Source organism: Gopherus flavomarginatus, chromosome 4 (genome assembly GCF_025201925.1).
Source record: "Gopherus flavomarginatus isolate rGopFla2 chromosome 4, rGopFla2.mat.asm, whole genome shotgun sequence".
Classification (NCBI taxonomy): Eukaryota; Metazoa; Chordata; order Testudines; family Testudinidae; genus Gopherus; species Gopherus flavomarginatus.
In genome coordinates, this window is record NC_066620.1 from 77,603,958 (window position 1) to 77,627,494 (window position 23,537).

The following is a 23,537-nucleotide window of genomic DNA, read 5'->3' on the forward strand; positions in this document are numbered from 1 at the left end:
TATATAAAGCTTTCTTTTAAGACCGGTTGGAGTTTTTCTTTACTTCAGGGAAATTGAGTCTGTACTCACCAGGGAATTGGTGGGAGGAAGAAATCGGGGAGATCTGTGTGTTGGATTTGCTAGCCTGATTTTGCATTCCCTCTGGGGGAATAGGAAAGTACTTTTTGTTTCCAGGACTGGAAACAGAGAGGGGGAGTCACTCTGTGTAGTTTCACAGAGCTTGTGTCTGTGTATTTCTCCAGGAGCACCTGGAGGGGGGAAGGGAAAAAGGATTATTTCCCTTTGTTGTGAGACTCAAGGGATTTGGGTCTTGGGGTCCCCAGGGAAGGTTTTTTCAGAGGGACCAGAGTGCCCCAAAACACTCTAATTTTTTGGGTGGTGGCAGCAAGTACCAGGTCCAAGCTGGTAACTAAGCTTGGAGGTTTTCATGCTAACCCCCATATTTTGGACGCTAAGGTCCAAATCTGGGACTAAGGTTATGATAGCCCCTCCCGGCAAAATTGCTCCCCCCAAAAATTCTGGTGCCCTAGGCCATTACCTAGGTCACCTAAATGGTAGCGCCGGCCCTGGCTACCTGACAGGCTTAAACTCAGCTCGTGGAGTTCCTGGAACCCTCTCTGCTCATCTTTAATAAATACATTTTTTAAAGATAATCCTCACAATGTCTTAAAGCAAATGCTGACAGGATTTTTCCCCTAGATCTGTCAGTTAAGAAAGTAATTTTGAAAGCAATAAGAAAAAAAAAGATGGACTGTAAAGAGGGCCCAATTCTGCCCTCAGTTATGTGCCTGCAGCTACCATTGGGCTCAGTGAGAAGAGCCAGAATTCAGCACTTATTCTCTTTCCTAGATTTCAGAACAAACCGTAAGGCAATAGCGTAAATGTGTGGTGCTTTAAATATGCATTGAAATTGGGGCTAAGTTCTGTACCTCAGCCTGCTAAATTACATGTGACAAATAGATATATCTTTGTATTACCTGAGGAGGGAATATCAGAGAAGACAGACAGTAACGCTTCTGAAGAAATGGAAAGAATACAAATGGAGACGAAAATAGACCAAGTAACATAAATATCAAATTTTAATTCTCCTTTCCATTAAGTAATATCTGGAGCCCCTGTTAAAGCTCAGAGGCACTTGCAATGAATAAAAGTTCTCTGCTGGTTTTCACCCTGTGTGATCCCAGTGAAATAATGGTATCGGGGGTAGCCGTGTTAGTCTGTATCCACAAAAACAACAAGGATTCCAATAGCACCTTAAAAGACTAACAGATTTATTCCAGCATGAGCTTTCATGGGTAAAAAAACATTTTTTACCTACAAAAGCTTATACCCAAATAAATCTTTTGTTCTTTAAGGTGCCACCAGACTCCTTGTTGTTTTAGTGAAATAATAGAATGCCTTGGAGCAGAGGAAGCAAGTAAGACTGAAACTATTTTTAAGATTTATTCTTTTGTCTGAAGTGAATTTTGTCTCTGGGAGGAATCTTAAGTATTATTGATTTAGCTTCTTTAAAATACAAGATTAGATTAGGTGCAAGGGACTTTGTTTGTCTAGGGACTGTCGAATTGAGTTCTTAGACACAAATCTTTCCTATCTGTGCCAGCAGTAGAAATGCATTTTTCTATGTAGGGAAGGGGGTAGGTGGGCCAGGGTTGCTTCCCTCAGAATATATCAGAGCCTAACTCTGTGAGGGCTCTATGTTCCCGGCACAGAGTCTGTGGATAGAGTTGGTGGATCCTTGACTATACAAATCAAATCAAAAGGCCATGCTACCCCACAGAGGGGCTGGGGCTGTGGAGGTATGAAAAGGTTATGATGTTTCTCTTCAGCCTTGTGAGGGGAAATTCTGCCCCACTCTACATCTCAATTCTGGAGGAGTCACCTGTACTAAATCCAGTTACTCAGGCTTGAAATGAAGGATAGGATTTGCCCCTAAATGAAAAGAATAGGATTTGCAGTTTAATTCAATAGGAATTTTGGATGCCTAAAGGATTCTGATGGATCAAGCCATTAATGTAATGACTTAGTGAGTAATACTAACATCTGTCCTCTCTCTCTCCTTAGTTTGATTTTAACTCATTTCTTTTCAGCAGTTGTTGCTTGTAATATATTTGTCAAAATTCTGTTCATTTACTGGTGTGAATCCAGAATAATGTTGCTGAAGTCAGTGCAACTCCTTTGGATTTGCCCCAATGTAAATAAGACTAAATTTGATCCCAATGTTGTATGTAAAGATATGCTACTTTTTTTCATTTTCACTCCCACATTATTTCCTCTTATAGATATTTTCCATAGGGAGTGATACTTTGAGTCTTTATTTTTTATTTGTATTGTTCCCTTTTTATTTTTAACTGTGAGTTTCTCTTGTTAATGTGGATTGGTGTCTATGCAATGGGAAAATAATAGCGTATAAATAAACAATAAAGAGAACCCTTCTATTAGTGAAATAGGACAACACCTCCTGATAAACCTCTTGGTTCTTTTAGTCCATATGCAATACTTTAAAGATAAATTGCCATTTAGCTTTTTAACAAATTAGTTCCTGGCAAAACAAACAAAAACAAAAGCAAAACCTCACCTCCAAGGTTTTGTTTATTACTGCTATAATGTAAAGAGAGCTAAATAATTATGCCATTAATCACTTTGGCAGAAGTGACACTTCAATAAAAAATACCATTGTATGTATTGACCCCCTTGTTCTAAAAAACTGACTACAGAGCAGGGGCAGATTAAGGTTTTGTGGGGCCCTGGGCCAGAGCAAGTGGGGGACCCCTCCCCACCCCATCTGCCTTCAATCCCCCTGCTTCCCCCTCCTGGCGCTCCTGTCGGGGAAATGGGGTTGGAATGTGGGGGTTTGCCCAGGCACTCCAGCCAGGGAGTGGGGTCGGGATGTGGGGACCACAGGAGCGCCGGGTGGGCAGGAGGAGCTGGGCAAGCCCCGACTCCCCAGCCGGAGCACCAGGCAGGCGGAGTGGGTCAGGGTGCTGGGGGCGCCCATTTTTCTGGGCCCTCGCAACTGGCCAGTGCCCTGGGCATGGACCCTGTTGGCCCAGTGGCTAATCTGACACTGCTATAGAGGGAGAAACACAGAGGTAAAAATCTACCAGTCCTTGTCAATGGAATGTGGATGAAACCTTGAGATCTTGATTTCTGGGGCTATGATGTTTATGAAATAACAAGAAATGATTGATTGATTTTTTGTGTGTGTTCTAGCGGTTTACCTCTGCAAGCGAACAATGCAAAACAAAGCACGGCTTGAGCTAGCAGACTATGAAGCAGTAAGTATGTGGGCCTTTCCTGGAACTGAGATGTCAAATAAATGAGATTCCCGAGCTTAGCAGAATGTAGGATAACATTAGAAACAAAGGCCACAGCATTTTTATAGTGCAGTGGTTTATACATTAAGCAGTTTAAACTTGTGTCTAGGCATGTGAAAGCTGGCACTCAAGTGCTAGTGTTTCAGAATCCATAAATGCTGCTGTGCGTGAGCGCCTGCTGTATTATATTAAACAATGACGACTGGGTTGGTGCATTATGAATAAAGATAGAAACAAATCCCAAATGTTTCCATAGTTTTGGGGTGCTGGGATCCAGGTTGTTGGTAGAGAGGGTCCAGCTGCAAAGTTTGAATTCATATCTCCGCAAAGTTCAGGGGTGTTCGGGAACTGAGACCTGGGCCCATCTCTAATCTAACCGTGCACAGATCCTTTCCGCAGCCTCAGGTGAACTGTTCACCAATCTCATGCAGTCGGAAACAAATATGTCCAAATGTTTGCCAGAACTATACTGCAGTGTGTAAGGATTCCAATTATATATTTAAAGATCTAGTTTAAATTTTCAAAAGGACTCAAGTAATGAAAAGTTAAGTCCCATTTTCAAAACTGACATGTAGACATGGCCAGATTTTAAAAGGTAATCACTGAAATCAATGGGGAATTAGGCACCTAAATACCTTTAGACATCTGGCCTTAAGTATCTAAGACCCATATACTTTCAATGGGCTCTGAAGTCACTTTGGTGCTTTTGAAAATTGTACCCTTAGTTTTAAAGATACTAGGCCAGTTTTTGCCCAGCTATAACTCCGCTAAAGCCAAAAGAGCTACAGCGGGATAAGTATGGCCCATGTTATCATTATAAGATTATGTGGGTTATTGATGGGATTGTGAAGACAAAGTCCCTTTGTTATTCTGCAGTAAATATATAATACAGTTGCTGTCCGATTATTTGATACCAAGTTCTCAGACATTTTTTTCAGTTAACTTCACTATAATTAACACATAGAGAGAAATGGAGTACCTGAAACTCCCTTGAAGTCAGTAAAGCAAATTATGCTTCCATTTACACTAATGAAAGTCCAGAATAATTCTATTGCAACCAGTGGAGTTGCTCAAGATTTACCAGCATATCTGAGTGCAGAATTATGCCAAGTCTCATAACAATATTATTAAATAAATTTTCTATACAATAGCTTTAGTCTGCAAACATTTTTTAAAAGTATGACCAATGGTCAATTTTCTTTAGAAGAAGTTTGTATTCCCAAAATATCTTTCTAATGTTCCAGCTAAAGTTATCTCTGTACTATACAACAGAAACAGCTCATGTAGAAGATAAATGGAGGTTTTAGTGTAAATCAGTGGCAGTATCAAGCTAAGTCATTGCTACATTTCCAGAGCTGGCTACGGTTTAAAGTTGGAGCATTTCATGGAAATATTTGGAATAATCAACCAACCAACACACCCACAAAAATTGCTGCTGGTGTGTTTTTCTGGAAGTGCCAAACTCTGCAGCAACCACTGCAACTCACTAGAGCTGTGTCCAGACCTTTCAACAGAGTTGCAAACCTTACAGAAATGGGGGCACAGATAATGTATACTTTGTCTTCTATCCTGTAGTGTGTCAGACACTTTCCACCAAATAAATAGACTACATTTACACTAGCCTGTGCATTATGGCTTTTGAGTCTAACATCATCTTTGGAGGTTTTGAAGACAGTCTAAAAACTGTTAGACAATGAATAACTTAAAGCACAGTTAAACTTGTTTATATTGTATTTTCAGGAGAGTTTGGCCAGGCTACAGAGAGCATTTGCCCGGAAGTGGGAGTTTATTTTTATGCAAGCTGAAGCACAAGCAAAGTGAGTTGCTTTGAAGTTTTATTGCTGGATTTGTCATTAACTGTTTTCAGAGGCACTACAATTAATGTTGTTTGTCTTAAATATACTGCAACATTGACAGAGTGGACAAGAAAAGAGACAAGATAGAAAGGAAAATCCTTGATAGCCAGGAGCGAGCATTTTGGGATGTACACAGACCGGTGGTAAGTCAATATGTGGAACTTCTGTTGATTGTAAGCATTTCAAAAGATAAACATGAAAATCCATGTAAAGCTGTGACTTGGGAGCAGGAGAGAGGAGCATCTGTCTTGTTTTGAGAAGACAGATCTGTTTGTGGTGGTGGTATGTGGTCTATTCACATTTTTTCTACTCAAGCATCATAGATATGCCAAGATTCAATGCTGTTTTCTGAATATGGAGACATGGTGGGTTGGATTTTTTTAAAATCAGAAAAATGTATTTGAATCCGGTATTGACAACTTAAAGCATTCAAAACTCATGAGACAGGACCCCAAAAATCAAGAGACTGGCTTAAAAATAATGTGATTTTTTTTAAATTACATTTCGGGTTCTTTTTATTTGATTTCTGAGCCTTTAGGGTGCATTTGAGTCATATTTTCAAACTTTTCTCCACAACCATGAAGGCAAGCATATACTTTTTAAAAAATGAAACCTGAAATTATCATGTAATTGGTTGCTGGGGCTTGAAGAAAAATCACCAAATATCACAGAACTTGCAATAAAATCATGTGTTGGCAACACTGTATTTGGACCATTGATCAAAAAGCTCTTTCCTTCCTTTGCACATGAGGGGAAGCCTAACATCAATGCCAATTAAATAGAATACAGAGTGTATCTTGTAGTACTGCTATCTATAAAAGGACATTGAGAGGATAAAGATCCTACTCACAAAAATAAAAAGTTCTTACTTGTTAATAAAAGTTTAGATTACTACAACTGTAAGCATTTAAAAAATCTAACTAGCATTCCACTGATTACTTTTAGACAGTAAAATTAGAGTGGTAGTAGTGGTAGAGGAGTTAGAGAGAGTGTTATGAAGAATTTTCAAGGAGAATGAATGAGCTTGGAGAAGCACCAAAGACTCAAGTTGGATTTATTTGTTTGAGAGAGGGTGTGGTGAGATTAGGGAAAAGAGGATTTATAATAAATGTTGAGTGGTGAAAGACATGGAAACTGTTACAGCTGAGGAGCATAGCATAGGACAGCATTGGAACAATATTGTCTACCAACTGTGGAGAGGTAAGGAGGGAGGATAGAAAGATATTTAGCATTTGCTGTCCATAGGAATGAGCTAAAGAACAGGAAAAAATATAGCTCTATGCAGAGAAAGGTGATTCAGTTTCATAGACCATTTCAATATTTTAAAAATTAGTTTTGTTTACATTTGGAATGAAAACCAAATATTTCAAAATTCTCCACAAAAGGAAATGGAGCCCTGGTTGTGGGGCATCCCCTGGAAGCAGACCCTGAGAGCCCCATCTGCTGAAGATCTGCAAATCTGAGAGCTTGGGAACCAGTACTCCCAGGGCTCCCAGCTCCCCGTCAGACTGCCTAGTGAGCTGCAAATGAGTCAGGATCCTGGAAATGTAGGGACCCTGGCTAAGCAGATAGCTTCCAGGGTCTTGGCTCCCCATCAGCTGGGATGCCAAAGAGTCAGGAGCTGAACAGATGAGCCAGCAGAAAGCCAGGCTGGAGGGGTTTCATCACAGATTCACTGAAATTGAATATTTTCCATGAAAGTAACTCTCTTATGATCGATCACCCTTCCATCAGGGAATTTCTGAGATGCTCTAAAAGACTAGGAGGAACTCTACAGGCTCAGGGAATCTTGCTATCTAAAACAGACTTTTGCACTAGATTCTGAAATGGATGTAAAGATTTCAGAGACTGGCAAAGATGTGTTTCTATTTACAGGTCTGGGTAGGGAGATAAGTCACTGAAGTTTGAAAAGTAAAGATATAAAGACACAATAAAGGAATAAATTACAAGAGCCAGGATGAGAGCAAACTCAGTCTGATAAAAGCTTTGCCTGAATTATCATCAGATATCCCTGTATGAGATGATGATTCTAATTTGACTGTAGACAGACCTAGGTAATATGGGGTGCAAAAGGATTTTGGGTCCAAGTTAGAAATCTAAGTTCCTGACTGCCAAGATAGCGTGACATTTGAATAGAAGATGGAGAAGGAAGCATTGAAGATTTGGCTAAGATGGCTTTTCTTTCCAGTGAGTAGGATAGTCGTTTTGGATACATTGAGTTGAATTCAATCCTATCAGACTGAGAATTAGATAAGTTTGATAGGGAGAGAAAATGAAGACATGGTTGAAATAGTGAAGGTGATACAGATTTGTGTGTACAAGGGCTGGTAAAAAAATTCTTTGAAAAATGGCTTTTGGACTAAAAAGGAAATTAGCACAGGCAAGTCAATGAAAAACTGTAAATCAAAACCTGAAAATTTCTAGGTCTAGATTAGAATGTTTGGTTAATCATTAAAAAAATGGGTTTTTTTTGTTTAGTTTTTGAAAAATGAAAGTGTTTTACCCCAAATTACAAATTATTACTGAGAACAGTTTTTGAAAACCGTAAAATATTTCAGTTTATGGTATGAAAAAAAGAAAACATTTTGCAGGGTATTTTGAATAAAACAATTCCCCTCCCTCTGTAATTTCTTATGAAAAAACAATTGACATTTTCAACTAGCAACTAGAAAACATATCCACATATGATTTCAGAAAATAGATGGCCAGAGATGATGATTTAGAAAAGAGGAAGAAGTCAAGATGTGGATCGAGGGAGATGTTATAGTGGTGGAATGTAGAAGTGGGATTCACACATAAGCATAGTTGAATAAGAGTGAAACCTGAGAACCAAAGTTCCAGAAATGGAACTGTATTAGGTGATCAAAAATAATGTCATAACTGATCATATCCATTACAGCACTAAGATGAAGAAAAGTGATTCAGGGTCTGATGGGGAAAGATCATTTTATTTGCCACATAAAGGTCAAATAATGTCTTCAGCTCATGGTGGAGCTCTCGGTGAGAGGTGTATGCTTAGACCAAGGGGCGCACTCTGTAACTGGCAGAAGGCTTCTGTACTGTATTATGCATAGAAGGTTGACTGGAAATGATTAAGGCAATTATTTTTGGTGTGGCAATGAAATACTGCAGACGTCTTTTTCCAAGAGTTTGCTTAGAAAATGATGAAACCTGACTGATGTATCAAAGAAAGTGTCTTTAGCGGAGGATTTTTTTTTCAAACTGAGTTATTCGTACTTACATTTGTTATTTAGAGGGAAAGAGAATGTCTTTGATATTGCACTGTTTGGTTTCCATTTTAGCATTCAATCTAGTGCAGTGGTTTTCAGCCTGTGGTCTGCAGACCCCTGGAGCTCTGTAGACTGTCTAAAATTTGCAAAGGGGTTTGCACCTCCATATGAAATTTTTTAGGGATTCACAAATGAAAGTTTGAAAACAACTGATCTAGTGTAATACTTTTATTATATAAAATGATTTTCAGGCATAATCTGTCTCATTTTCATATTTTCCAGTTATTGTGTTGTATTACTAGCTATTGTACCTAGTAAAAGGCCTCTCTTTTTCCGCATGCTCCCCAGAAACTGTACCATTAACCTCTCCAACTTCTACAAATATTGGACTAAAGAATTCACAAATAATTGGTCAGAAAGATTAGCCCATTAGTCAAGTGAGGTAATAAATCAAGCTATACTCAGGGAGGTCAGTTCTTTTCAAGGCAAAAGAAATTAAGAGGTTATTCTTGTTTGAAAAGAAAATGTCAAACTTCTGATTAATGTGTATAAAAGAATGCATAACCTTCACTAATCATTATCTCAGTTAAAATCCATAATCTTCCAGCTTGTTTAAATTGCCCAAACAAGTATTAAAACAGTAAATCCCCTGAAATGTTCTCCAACCCACCACAGAACTGTATTTCCTGTGCTTGCTGTGAGATTAACTCTTTTAGGTAATGATCAAGGACAATTGACACACATCTAACTCGCTGCCATAAACCCTTAAATGAATACACTTTTCTTGCTAGGTTTTAAATCAATCGAATTCAAATACAAGTCTTGCTGGACATTACTTAGTATTCTAATTCATGTATAGGTGTCCTGATATAGGGGGAAATAATCTCTTGCGGTTTAAAATAATCTATGAATCTTTAAATGAAAGCAAATTATTTCCAGAAAACCATGTTAGGCCCAGCATATTAGAGAACCATTGTGTCTCTAACGTTGCCTTTCTCTAATGCAGAAAGGCAACTTGCCCATAGCATGTGTAATTACTAACTGTAGCACCTTCCGTGGTGGCAAACATGGAAGGCGGGTTGAAATTATTCAAGATGTAAAAATCAGCAACATGATTTTTTCCCCAGGATTTCCAGTAAATCTGACCTTTCATGGGATTGGTTTTTGGTAGCAGTTCAATACTATGGAGATTTCTCTTTTTAAAATAGCTGCCACCTTCCCTCAATTTTCCTCCATATTTAAATTTGCTGCAAGCTTCCATTCCTGCATGTCTAGTCCTGTTTTAAGTTAAAATATAAAAATAAAACCCATATGAAGTGTGGCATTCCATTATCCCATCCTTTCCCTTCTCAACAACTGATTTAGTTGGTGGAGTTACCATCTAACTAGAGTTTAGCAGGAGAGTCTTAGGTATTTTTATGTATCTGTACCCTCTCCTTCAAGGTTGTCTTAAAGGACATTACAAAATGCTGAGTTTAATTTGGGTATGGAGGAGAAAATATCTCTTTGAACACTACAAATCCCATAAGCTTTTTTTGCCATAACATATTTGTCTAATATGTTAATTATTTTAAAAGGTTTCAAACAATTTGATTGAAGCAAATATAAATCATGCCATCCAGCTCTATGAGTGATTCCTCATGTTCATGTCTCATATATATAAAAATAACCACAGGTAATGCACCTGCCCGTTAGGCAGGTAGCACTCCCAAAGCTGCAGTTGGTATAGACTCCTAAATTGCATCATGGGTAATGAAACAAAGCCTTGTAAAAGATGTTGTTATTCTGAGCATACAGTTAGTGTTTATGATACATACATGCATGCATCAAGAACATTCTTGTGACAATTCTGTGTCAAGATAGACACAGGTGCACACAGTGTGTCTTCTAAACTTCATAGTTAACCTGTTGTGTAATGTCTTTACGAACAATGTGATAACTCTCCGCTGGGTTGATTTACATTATTATAGCATGGATTTCTCCCTTACAAATAGAAGTGGAACCCCATTGACATTTAATGTTCAAATGAAAATTTAGGATGATTCAAAAATGGGAAGCTATGGAATCTGTAGGAACGGTAGATAGTTACAGAAACTGTTGGGGTATCAACTGTTTTGTAAGAGTTCAAATAGCAAGTAAGCCAAGTAGAGTAATAAATATGAGAATTCTTGGAATATATCCCTGTATAAAATTCTAGTGTAGATGCATCACATTTTGTGGTCCTATGTGAGATCAGTTTAGTACTTCCAGGGTTTTTTTTTTTTTGGGGGGGGGGGTGTCTTTGTTTCCCCCTTGCCCCTGCTCATCAGTAGTATTGTCTCAAAGATTCTTGCATAATTCTGAAGGCCGATCAGCATTATTAAACAGAAATTGCTTATCAGATTAAGGCAACAGAGCACCTAAACTCCCTGTTATCCTGCTAGAATGGCTGTTGGGGCAGACTTTCTTGTAGAAAGTTATGCTATTGAAGAGACAGGCCTGTGCATAAAATAGTTCACTTTGGATCCTAATCTGTAAAATTGGATATATCTGGTTTCTGTGCTAGGTGCCAGCCTTGCCAATATCTTAATATTCACGATCACAAAGCTCAGATAAATATAGCATAACACACAGTTTGCATAAATTTATGTGTATTTGCTGTCCGAAATCAAATTTCTGCCAACCGATCAGATTACCAATAGTTACTGTAAATCTAAAGCAACATACCTTCAGCTAGTGCTAGCCTGAAAATAAATTAAATTAGCTTTTAAAAAGACTTATGTCCATGCCCTGCTGTCAGCATAGTAGTGGATTCTCTAGTGCTTCTCCGAATCTAGTTTTAAATGATAAAAGACTTAAAGTTCAGTAGTGTTTTCGGATAGCTGCTGTCTATTTGGCCCATGATTAGTATTATTAATCATAATTTTATAAAGTATACTTTTGATCCGCCACAAAAGCTCTCAAGGGACTGTTCAACTCCCTAAAATCAAATTCAGTATTATAAAATATCATTCTCTTCAAATGCAAACATGTGTAGACAATAGGGTTATCCTTTAAACCAGTCAGAATGAAGCAAGCTAATTTCAACAGAGAATCAGAGAATATCAGGGTTGGAAGGGACCTCAGGAGGTCATCTAGTCCAACCCGCTGCTCAAAGCAGGACCAATTCCCAACTAAATCATCCCAGCCAGGGCTTTGTCAAGCCTGACCATAAAAACCTCTAAGGAAGGAGATTCTACCACCTCCCTAGGTAACCCATTCCAGTGCTTCACCACTCTCTGAGTGAAGAAGTTTTTCCTAATATCCAACCTAAACCTTTCCAACTGTTATTTTCTGGCCTGGGAAGTAATTCCCTTGCTGCTGCCATTTAAACAGAGTAGTGTTCCTGAAGACGCGAGCGTCATGAACCCTTCCCGGCCATCCCACGTTGATGTTGGTGAAACGACCCTTGTGATCCACCAGTGCTTGCAGCACCATTGAAAAGTACCCTTTGCAGTTTATGTACTGGCTGCCCTGGTGCTCTGGTGCCAAGATAGAAATATGGGTTCCATCTATCGCCCCACCACAGTTAGGGAATCTCATTGCAGCAAAGCCATCCACTATGACCTGCACATTTCCCAGAGTCACAACCTTTCGTAGCAGCAGCTCAGTGATTGCTTTGGCTACTTGCATCACAGAAGCCCCCACAGTAGATTTGCCCACTCCAAATTAATTCCTGACTGACTGGTAGCTGTTTGGCGTTGCAAGCTTCCAGAGGGCTATCGCCACTCGCTCAACTGTGAGGGCTGCTCTCATCTTGGTATTCTGGCTTTTCAGGGCAGGGGAAAGCAAGTCACAAAATTCCATGAAAGTGCCCTTACACATGCGAAAGTTTTGCAGCCACTGAGAATCGTCCCACACCTGCAACACTATGTGGTTCCACCAGTCTGTGCTTGTTTCCCAGGCCCAAAATCAGCATTCAATGGCTAGGACCTGCCCCATTACCAGCATGATCTCCAACGCGCCAGGGCCCGCAGTTTGGCAGAATTCTGTGTCCATGTCCTCATCACTCTCGTCACCACTCTGCCATAGCCGCCGCCTCCTCGCCTGGTTTTGCAGATCCTGGTTCAGCACAGACTACACAAGAATGCGCGAGGTGTTTACAAAGTCCATGATTGCTGTCTTGAGCTGAACAGGGTCCATGCTTGCCGTGGTATGGCGTCTGCACAGTTCACCCAGGAAAAAAGACACGAAACGGTTGTCTGCCGCTGCTTTCACGGAGGGAGGGGTGAGGCTGTACCCAGAACCACCAGCGACAATGGTTTTTTGCCCCATCAGGCACTGGGATCTCAACCCAGACTTCCAATGGGCAGGGGAAACTGCAGGAACTATGGGATAGCCAGGGACGGCTCTAGACATTTTACCACCCCAAGCAGGGCGGCATGGTACAATGAGCAATTGTTTACATACACTGTTTAAACGTACATCATTTGTTTGTCAAAAGTCTGTTTTTAAGCTGCTTGAATACATTTAGAAATTGTTATAGATCAAATAAATGTGAAATCAATATAGTCCGACACTACCTCATGATCAGTGTTTGTAGCGTGACAAATGAACATCTTTAACTCAACATTTATGTAGAAACAAGGGAGCAATCTCCCTTTGCAACTTTTTTTTGTCCTCACATTATCTCTCTCCTATTTGGTTTAAAAAGTTTTAGAGTCAAAATCAACACAAAAATCCAGATTCCAAAGAAATTAAAGGAAGTTTTGCCATTGACATCCATGGGAGCAGGGATGGAACCGCAGATTGTAGAAAAATATGTCTATTATTTTAAAAGCACCAGAAAATATAATTTGCAAATATACAATAACAAAATGTGCATCCCCTTCTGGTGTAAGCACCCAGCTACACGTGTGAGGACCACCACAGATAACTGTGGTGTTGCCTGCTCTATTGATATCCTGTCCTATCTATCCCTCCTAATTAACTGCAACCCCAAAAGGAGTCTTTCTGCGAACAAGAGAAACTTTAGCCAATCACAGACATCTCAGAGAACCCACCCAATCCAACTTCTTACCTTCCATAGGTCTGCTGAAGCACTCAAGAAGAGACACAGATATCAGAAGAGGAAGCTGTCTACTCTTTCAATGACTACCATCTTCCTTGTCTTTTAAACATCAATGTAGATGTTTTGATAGAAGGTCCAGAATAGCCCCAACTTCAAAATCTACAGCTGTGCTCTCGATCCACCTCCTTCCATATTTTGGACACTGTCTCTCCTGCTTTCAACCTTCATGGGAGCAAATCGGTTTTGGAGGTCATAATATCAAATTACTCTGTTCATTTTACCTCATTCCTCCACTCCACCCTCCTTCTCTGGTCCCTTCTCAAGGATCCATCTCCTAAACAGTTGTTGAGACAGGAATTCCTCTCTCTCCTATATAGCAGAGCCATAGAACCAGTTCCAGTACAGCACAGAGGAAAGAGTTCTTTTCCAAATACTTTCTCGTTCCCAAAAGGAATGGGGATTTAGGCCAATTTTAGATCTCAGATAGTTAAACATCTTTGTCAAAGTGCAGAAGTTAAGGATGATTACTCTTGCAGCTGTAATTGCATCATTAAATTGGCTTGTGGCCCTTGACCTTTAGGATGCCAAATTTCACATTGTGATACACTCATCTCACAAATGATTCCTCTGCTTCCTGGTCAGCCAGGATCACTTCCAGTAAGTACCAAGTGTTCCCCTTTTGACTCTTGTCCACTCCTGTGGTCTTTTTGAAGGTCCTGACAGTGGCCATTCGTCTTCGTCGATGGGGAATAATAGTCTTTCCCTATCTCAAGAGCCAATTACATAACAAAGTTATCTTTGCAGTGGAGACAGCTATGACTCTATCCAACACGTTAGGACTCCATCTTGGCACAGAAAAGTTCACTTTGACATTAGTTTCATGGATAGAATTCATAGGGGCTTTTCTAGCGGTTATAACATTCCAGAGCTTTACTACTGATGGACAGATGTATAGTACTGACACACATCATTTCCAAGGTTCAACTAAGCCCACAGATGACAGTCAGAAATTATTTTCAATTTCTAGGCCAAATGGAAGCCTACACATTTATCATTCTACGCACTAGGTTGCACCTTTGCTGTTTCCAAGACTGGCTGAAAACTGTCTACATACCAAACACAGTCTCAGCAAGTTGGTGTCTATTGTTCATCAAGTTCTGGACTCACTCAGTTGATGGAAGGACCTGTTAAACTCTGTGCAGAAGTTCCCTTTACTTGACCTCATCCCACCATCACTATAACTTCAGATGTATCCCTCCTGGGATGGGGAATCTCCATATACAGATTGTGAGTCTTTTCCCCACTTCAAACTTTTGGAGCTCAGGATGGTCAGACATCCGTACATCACTTCCTTGCCATAACTAAGGGTCTATTCATCAAGGATATGACAGACAACATAGCTTGAATGTTCTTCATAAATTGCCAAGGACGGACGAGATTCCTTTCTCTTTGTGTGGAAGCAATAAAGCTATGACATGTATGCATAGTCAATCATATTTTCATGTAGGCCTCTTATCTTCCAGGCATTCAAAAGAACATAGCCAATGATTTGAAACGGCATTTGTCCCAGGACTGCAAATGAGAACTAGACAATTTGATCCTCAAATATATTTTTCTAAATTGGGGTTTCACAGACCTGGATCTTTTTGTCGGCACCATCAACAGAAAGTGGAATACAGTTCTGCTCAAAGGGAGGTTCACAATTGTTAGTCCCTAGAGGATGCTTTTCTCATTCCTTGGAAGAGAGGCCTTCTCTATACCTTTCCTCCAACTCCACTGATTCTAAACCTGCTAAAGAAGATCAAGCAAGACAAAGCCAAAGTCATTCTAATGGTACCAACTTGGCCAAGACGAGTTTCATTCCCTTACTTGATTCACCTGACTTCTTGCCCAGTATTACAATTTTCCACTCTTTCGCACCTGCTGCCTTAGGACTCGGGTTGGCTTCTCCACCCCATGGACATTTTATGGCTCAGGATGCCTAGAATGCATGAGTGGGCTGAATGGGCACTGCTACCAAAAATATCTGATCAAAGATGCCTGAGGCATATGCTTACCTGAATTGGAGCGCCCATAGGGACAAACTGCTCAAAGAACTCCAGTTATTCTACAAGGTAAGTTACCTCTCCTTCCAAACTGAGAATGTGGTTATTTGTTCTGATGTAAAAAGTGAAGACTGGATAATTTGAAGATAGTTATGTTTAAATAATTCTCTGCTATTTCAAGTTGGCTTTCATAGTGCAAAAACATAATTACAAACATAAAACATAAAACAGAGTAGGATGTTTGGTCTACAGAGACAAGTAATATTCAGGGCTCATTGTATGCCCTGGAGGAAAAAAAGACAGATTTCATGGATTGGTCATGGTATCAATGTAAAATTTCAGTTTCTCGTGGATCACAAGAAGAATATGTCAAAGCTCCTTAATATTATTCAGATTGCTTTCTGAGAAAGGTAAATAATAACTCTGAATGCCAGCCATTGAGCAGGAACTTTACATTGATGTTTATTTGTCACGTTGTTTTCCTAATTTTAGACAGTATGATCTCATAATTACCCCTTCTCTTTTATTGACATTAATCAGCCCCACGTCTGCCCCCACCACCCAGAGATGCATTTCCCAGCAATAATGGCATTCCTGCTTGACCCTTCCCTTTCACGCTCAAAACTCATTGGGGAATATTGCATAAGGCAATCCATCCCCTTGTTTAAGTACTGGGACCGGATTTCATAGTGGATACAGTGCCTGACACCCACAGGAGGATACCTTCTGGGGGGAACACTGAGGGCCATCTTGCAGAGTTTTCTGTCAGAGTGCGAGGCTTGTCTCCCAGTGTCCATGGATTCTTTGGAATCCGCAAGACCCAGGGATCTCTGTGGCTCTCCTCTATCTCCTTGTCTGTGTGGCTCCATTGGAATTGCTCAGTGAAGGTTTGTTTCATTACCACCCTTGAAGACTAGGGATTTCCTGATGTGGATGACATTGGGGATGTATTAATGCATCCACAGACTAAACTGACTGTCCACTGGGAGTTCTACCAGGCTAACTGGGGATGACGCCCATTCTAGAAAAAACTGTTACCTGCCTCTGGCAATCACCAGCTACAGATCTCCTGACATTGTGCAATAGACTCCAAAGACTTTCTATCAACACTATGGCAAGGGTGAAATCTGCACAGAGGAACTCTATATAATAAAGACCTTACCCAGTGGCAGAAGTAGAAGGAAGGGTAATGTAGTTTGAGATTCTTTGTACTTAAAATGAGGAATCCCTCTGCCAAAATGGAATAAACATATGCTTTAATAAAGTTCATTGCTGGTATTTGCCCATCAGCTGATTCCCTTTCCCAGCAAAATCTGAGAGGCTATTCAAAGTTAAATGGGATATTGTTAGACTTCACTGTATTTATTTCCTATAGGGCTGATATTTTCTCTGTTTAAATTAATTGGTTAGAGAACTTGGAAATTACTTGTAATGACAGATGCAACAAGGTATTTAAACAGCCTCTCAGAGTTTGGGTGGGAGAGGGAATCAAAAAGAGGAAAAATTTAAGTTTTACAAAAGTGTCAAGAAGCTTTAAATGTTTGTTGTTCAATTACAAAAATATTGATGCAAAATAAATCAGATGTCACTAACGTTTTAATGGTAAGTCACTCTTAAGTGAAGATAGGACCTAAGAGAGAGAGAGAGACTCATCATTTCTGAGTCTCTTACTGTTACAACTGGCTGAGTTTATCACGCCCCAGATACAGTTAAGGACTATATAAGTTTAGAAACTAGTTGCAAAAAACCCCACCCTTCTCCTCAGTGCTGAGCATGGAGTCACTCTTTCCTAGGCTTGCCTTACTATACAAAAGAGAAGCCACTTGACAACTTTTAGCTCCGCTTTTATCTATTAATTGCACCCCTGCTGTATTTTAATTCTACACTATACAATAATAGAGAGTCCACAACCAGTTTAATAGTAATCAGTGAACTGAAAAAAAAAAGAGAGACCTTAAGACAGTGTTACGGATTACACTAATTGCTTGCTAGTTGAGCCAGTTTGTATTTTATTACTTTTGCTGCAGTATATTTAAAGCATATCATAGAATCATAGAATATTAGAGTTGTAAGAGACCTCAGGAGGTCATCTAGTCCAACTCCCTGCTCAAAGCAGGACCAACACCAACTAAATCATCCCAGCCAGGGCTTTGTCAAGCTGGGCCTTAAAAACCTCTAAGGATGGAGATTCCACCACCTCCCTAGGTAAGCCATTCCAGTGCTTCGTCACCCTCCTAGTGAAATAGTGTTTCCTAATATCCAACCTAGACCTCCCACACTGCAACTGGAGACCATTGCTTCTTGTTCTGTCATCTACCACCACTGAGAACAGCCTAGCTCCATCCTCTTTGGAACCCCACTTCAGGTAGTTGAAGGCTTCTATCAAATCCCCCCTCACTCTTCTCTTCTGTAGACTAAACAACCCCAGTTCCATCAGCCTCTCCTCGTAAATCATGTGCGCCAGCCCCCAAATCATTTTCGTTGCCCTCCACTGGACTCTCTCCAATTTGTCCACATCCCTTGGGTAGTGGGAGACCAAAACTAGACACAACATCAATGCAATAGAGGGGAATAATCACTTCCCTTGATATGCTGGCAATGCTCCTACTAATATGCCGTTGGCCTTCTTGGCAATGAGGGCACACTGTTGACTCATATCCAGCTTCTTGTCCACTTTAATCCCCACGTCCTTTTCTGCAGAACTGCTGCTTAACCAGTCAGTCCCCAGCCTGTAGCAGTGCATGGGGTTCTTCCTTCCTAAATGCAGGACTCTGCACTTGTCCATGTTGAACCTCATCAGATTTCTTTTGGCCAAATTCTCCAATTTGTCTAGGTCACTCTGGACCCTATCCCTACCCTCCAGCATGTCTACCTCTCCCCCCAGTTTACTGTCATCTGTGAACGTGCTGAGGGTGCAATTAATCCCATCATCTAGATCACTAATAAAGAGGTTGAACAAAACCAGCCCCAGGACCGACCCCTGGGGCACTCTGCTTGATACCGACTGCCAACTAGACATTGAGCCATTGATCACTACCTGTTGAAGCCAACAATCTTGCCAGGTGTCTATCCACCTTATAGTTCATTCATCCAATCCATACTTTTTTAACTTGTTGGCAAGAATAATGTGCTAGACCGTATCAAAAGCTTTGCTAAAGTAAAGATATATCACGTTCATATTATGCACTTACATAATCACATTACATATGATGGAGTTAGGTTGATTGCTCATTCATTCCAATTTAAAAATATAAACCTATGTATTATCTCTGTTAATTAATGAGTAGAAATAAAGTTAACTAGCAAGAACATCTGTTGACCATTTAATTTCATTCTATGCTGCCTTGTATAATTCTCTACTAAAAGCCTTCAGCAAGAGAGAACACTTAATCCTAACATAGCTTTTCTTAATTCTTACCAAGACGATCTGATCCTTTGTAGTCATCCATTCACTACAAGGTTTGACATTGAATATTCCTAAGTCTTAAGTACCAGTTGAATAAATGTATTAGAAAAAAAGAAAAGTTGCACTTAAATAATTACAAGCCTGCAAGTTATATATCTTTGAGCTAAAGCAGACCAGAATTAGAAATTTTGCTGCATATGATTTATTTGTTTTGGTATTATTTTACTGAAACCAATTGCATTTTTCTTTAGGGAAATCAATAATATCTTGTGACATGTGTCATGTATAGCTTTGAATGAGCTCTTAATGTTCCATACTAGGGAAAATGACAAAATTTGACTCTGGATTAAACAAATCCTTTTACAAGTTATATCTGCTTATTCCAGGCCTGCATTTGGCACAGAATATTAAAAGACTGTTTATTCTGTCCTGCAGCTCTGTAAATATTTTATTTGATAGCACAGTTAAAATGGCTATAGTGGAGCAGACCAGTGGTCTGTGTAGCATGGTATCTTGTCTTCTGACAGTGGCCAGTGCCAGATGCTTCAGAGAGAATGAACAGAATAGGGACATTTTTAAATGATCCATCCTCTGTTGTTCAGTCCCAGCTCTTGACAGCTGAAGGTTTAATGACACCAAGAGCATGGACTTTCATCCATAATTCTTTTTTGAACCTAGTTACAGTTTTGAACCCTCACAACATCCCCTGGCAAGGAGTTCCACAGGTTGACTGTGCATTGTGTGAAGTAGTACTTCCTTATGTTAGTTTTAAACTTGCTGCCTATTAACTTCATTGGGTGACCACAGTTCTTGTTTTATGTGAAGGGGTAAACAAGATTTCTCTATTCACTTTGTCCACACCATTCATGGATTTTATAAACCTTTATCATATCTCTCCTTATTCATCTCTTTTCCAAGCTTGAACAGTCCCAGTCTTTTTAATCCCTCCTCCTATGGAAGCTGTTCCATACCCCTGATTGGATATATGGTTTCTGAGATGAGACAACCAGAACTGTATGCAAGATTCAAGGTGTGCAGATGTGTAACATCTCCCAGGGTACAATCTGGCTTGTTGAACCACTGTGTTCCTTTAGTTCTCCAGTGATTTTTATACTGCTTTGCTAATGAAAAGCAGCCTCTCTAGGCTCTGCTCACAAATCTCTTATCCATAGGCATAGTTTGGGGATGCAGAGGAGGGCATTACCTTCCCAAACAGAGGCGAGGCATGCAACACTCCCACCCATTTCTGTGAGTGCTGCAGAGGGGAGAAGAGGGCTTTTGAACATAAGAACGGACATACTGGGTCAGACCAAAGGTCCACCTAGCCCAGTATCCTGTCTTCCAACAATGGCTAGGGACACTAACTTTGTCATTCCTGTGCTGTGCCCTCCCACCCCCAGCACATTTCGGCCTGTGAGGAGCAGATGGAGCAGCTTTTTGCCCTACGCTCCAGTTCCTGCCTCAGCAGCAGGACACCACTCCTGGATCCTAGTACCTGCCCATTTACTCAACAACCATGAATGGCTGGGGGAAGAGCCAGGGGAGTGGGATGAGGAGAAGAGACAGGGATGGGGCAGGGGGAAGACCAGGGGAGAAGAAGGGGCAGGGGATGGGGAAGAAAAGGTGATATGGGAATGGGCATGGGGGGGAGCAGGAGCCCGTGCAGTGTGTGGCATTCCCTGGGTGGCAGCAGCAGCCCCAGCAGGAAGGCAACTGCAGTAGCACCAGAGCAATGACATCGCTGCAGCAGCCAGTGCCGGAGTGACCCCCAGCAGTAGCTGGGGCTCCCCAGTTATGCCATCCTGTCCCCCCACAGTACTGGCAGCCCAGGTGTCCCTGTAGGCAGGGGATAGAGCCAGTGAACCAAGGGGACTGGCTTCAGCATGCACATGTGTTCATGCATGAACATGGGTGCACTTCCCCCTCCCCCCCAAAAAAATCTTACACTCAAACTATGCCTATGCCATTATCATGCAAAGGCTCTGCTCACTCATGCAAAGGCACACCCAGCGAGGTTACATGAATGCTTGCTCGGCTACTTGTGAACTGATACAGGGCAGCACAAACATATTCCTCAGTCCCAGCCTTGCACCCCAGAAATGTGCATCTTACACTGGTCAAGCCCATCCCCTCCCCCCTCCCCATGGTGTAAGCTCATTAAAAGTTTGTCATTCAACCAAAGGGTAATAGATAAGCAACAGCTTTTGTCAATTTTATTAGAGATTCCCTGGACACTTCAACCAAAAACACACTGGTTTGCAGAAACAATGAAACAAGGTTATTAACCAGAGAAAGATAAATGTTAAGTGATTATAACTGATATAGACATAAAAGTTAGGATTGGTTACAAAAGAAAATAAAAGGACAGTGCCACAATCTAATTCCTAAACTTTACCAAGCTAAATAAGATTTGAAAGCAAAAAGGTGTCTTTCACCCAAGACCTTTCAGCAATCCATGCTAACTGGAAAGCCTCCAGCTAGGAGCACCCTTCTCCACAGTTCAAGGATTCTTTGTCTTTTAATCCATCTTGCAGTTGTCAGTAGAGATGGGGGAGGTGAGGTGATGAGGAAGCTGTTGTCCCTTATTTCATACCCTCTTCCTCTCTTTGAGGAATATCCCACGGCTGGGGTGCAAATAATCAGTCTGTGGAGTACATGATGTTCAAAGTGTCTCTTGGGTGGATTGTATGGTTTTTGCTCACACCTTCTGTGTACATGACATTTGAGATGACACGCAAAGCCTTTGTTTACAGTACGTTGTTATCTCTGAGGGGGTCGTCTGTGGGCATTCCCCAAATCACAACATATTTCAGTAACAAACATATAGCAATATCTTATAACTCCATGTACACACATAAACAGGACAATGATCAGCAGATTACGACTTTTCAAATGATACCTCACAAGGCATACTTTGTCGAACATATGATGACCATATGAAAGTAGTGCATATGGGATTACAGGGATTATGTTACATGGGGTACAGTGTGCAAAGGATTTATATAGTGGCTTTATGATATTTTCTGTCCCTTCCCTAATGGTTCCTAATATTCTGATAGCTTTTTTGACTACTGCTTCACATTGAGTGAACGTTTTCAGAGAACTATCTTCAATGACTCCAAGATCTTTCTTGAGTGATAGCAGTTAATTTAGATCCCATCATTACGTATGTATAGTTGTATTATGTTTGCCAATGTGCATTATTTTGCACTTATCAACACTGAATTTCATCTGCCATTTTCTTTCCCAATCACCAAGTTTTGTGGGGTCCTTTTGTAACTGTCCATAGTCACTTTTGGATTTAACTATCTTGAGTAAACTTGTATCATCTGCAGATTTTGCCACCTCACTGTTCACCCCCTATTTCAGATCATTTATGAATATGTTGAACAGCAGAGGTCCCAGTACAGATTGTTTGGGACCCAGCTGTTTACCTCTCTCCATTGTGAGAACTGATATTTATTCCTACCCTTTCTTTCCTATCTTTTAACCAGTTACAGATCCATGAGAGGACCTTCTCTCTTACCCCATGATTGCTTAGTTTGCATAAGAGCCTTTGGTGTGGGAACTTGTCAGAGATTTTCTGAAGGTCCAACTACATTATATCAGCTGGATCAACCTTATCCACATGCTTGTTGACCCCATCAAATAATTCTAATAGATTGGCGAAGCATGAATTTCCCTTTACAATGGTTGTGTTGCCTCTTCCCCAACAAATGTGATATTTGTATCTGATAAATCTGTTCTTTACTGTAGTTTTAACCAATTTGTCTGATACTGATGTTAGGCTTATTGGTCTGTAATTGCCAGGATTGCCTCTGTAGCTTTCTTTAAAAATTGACATTACATTATTTATCCTCTGGTCATCTGGTACGGAGGCTAATTTAACTGACATGTTGCATTCCATAGTTAGAAGTTCTTCAATTTCATATCTGAGCTCCTTTATAAATCTTGGGTAACTTATTACTGTTCAGTTTATCGGTTTGTTCCAAAACCACCTCTCTTGACACCTCAATCTGGGACAGTTCCTTAGAATTGTCACTTGGAAAGAATGGCTTAAGTTTGGAAATCCTCCTCACGTTCTCTGCAGTGAAGACTGATGCAAAGAACTCATTTAGCTTCTCTGTTGCTGCCACGTCTTCCCTGCATGCTCCTTTCGCACCTTGATCATCTAGTGGCCCCACTGATTGTTTGTCAGACTTCCTGCTTTTGATGTACTTTAGGAGACTTTTGCTGTTAATTTATGTTTCTTTTGCTAGTTGCTCTTCAAATTCGATTTTGGCCTGCTTACTTATATTTTTACAGTTGACTTGCAAGAGTTCATGCTCCTTTTTATTTTCCTTGTTATGATTTGACTTCCAGTTCTAAAGGTTGCCTTTTATTCTGTGATTTAGCCAGGGTGGCATTTCTTTTGTAGCTCTCACTGTGGTGTGTGTGGTGTGTTTTTTTTTAATTTGAAATATACATTTAGTTTGAGCCTTTGTTATGTTGTTTTTCAATAGTTTGCATGTAGCTTGCAGGCATTTCACTCTTGTGATTGTTTCTTTTTATTTCTGTTTAACTATCTTCCTCATTTTTGTGTAGTTCCCCTTTTTGAAGTTAAAATGCTAAATCCCTCCTCTGAACACCATTGTCTCACCCAAACATCAAGAGA

The 23,537-nt window shown here is 40.4% G+C and overlaps 1 protein-coding gene across 5 annotated transcripts in view; it reads left to right on the top strand.

The window, feature by feature from the left end:
- The window catches only part of RGS7 (regulator of G protein signaling 7), a 444,093-nt gene that overhangs the window by 358,690 nt on the left and 61,866 nt on the right, over positions 1 to 23,537 (top strand). For all 5 annotated transcript variants that reach the window (XM_050950420.1, XM_050950421.1, XM_050950423.1 and 2 more), the window contains exons 7-9: positions 3,214 to 3,278; positions 5,058 to 5,134; positions 5,235 to 5,316. In XM_050950420.1, coding sequence (XP_050806377.1) covers positions 3,214 to 3,278; positions 5,058 to 5,134; positions 5,235 to 5,316 — 224 coding nt within the window. The remainder of the gene's footprint in view (positions 1 to 3,213; positions 3,279 to 5,057; positions 5,135 to 5,234; positions 5,317 to 23,537) is intronic.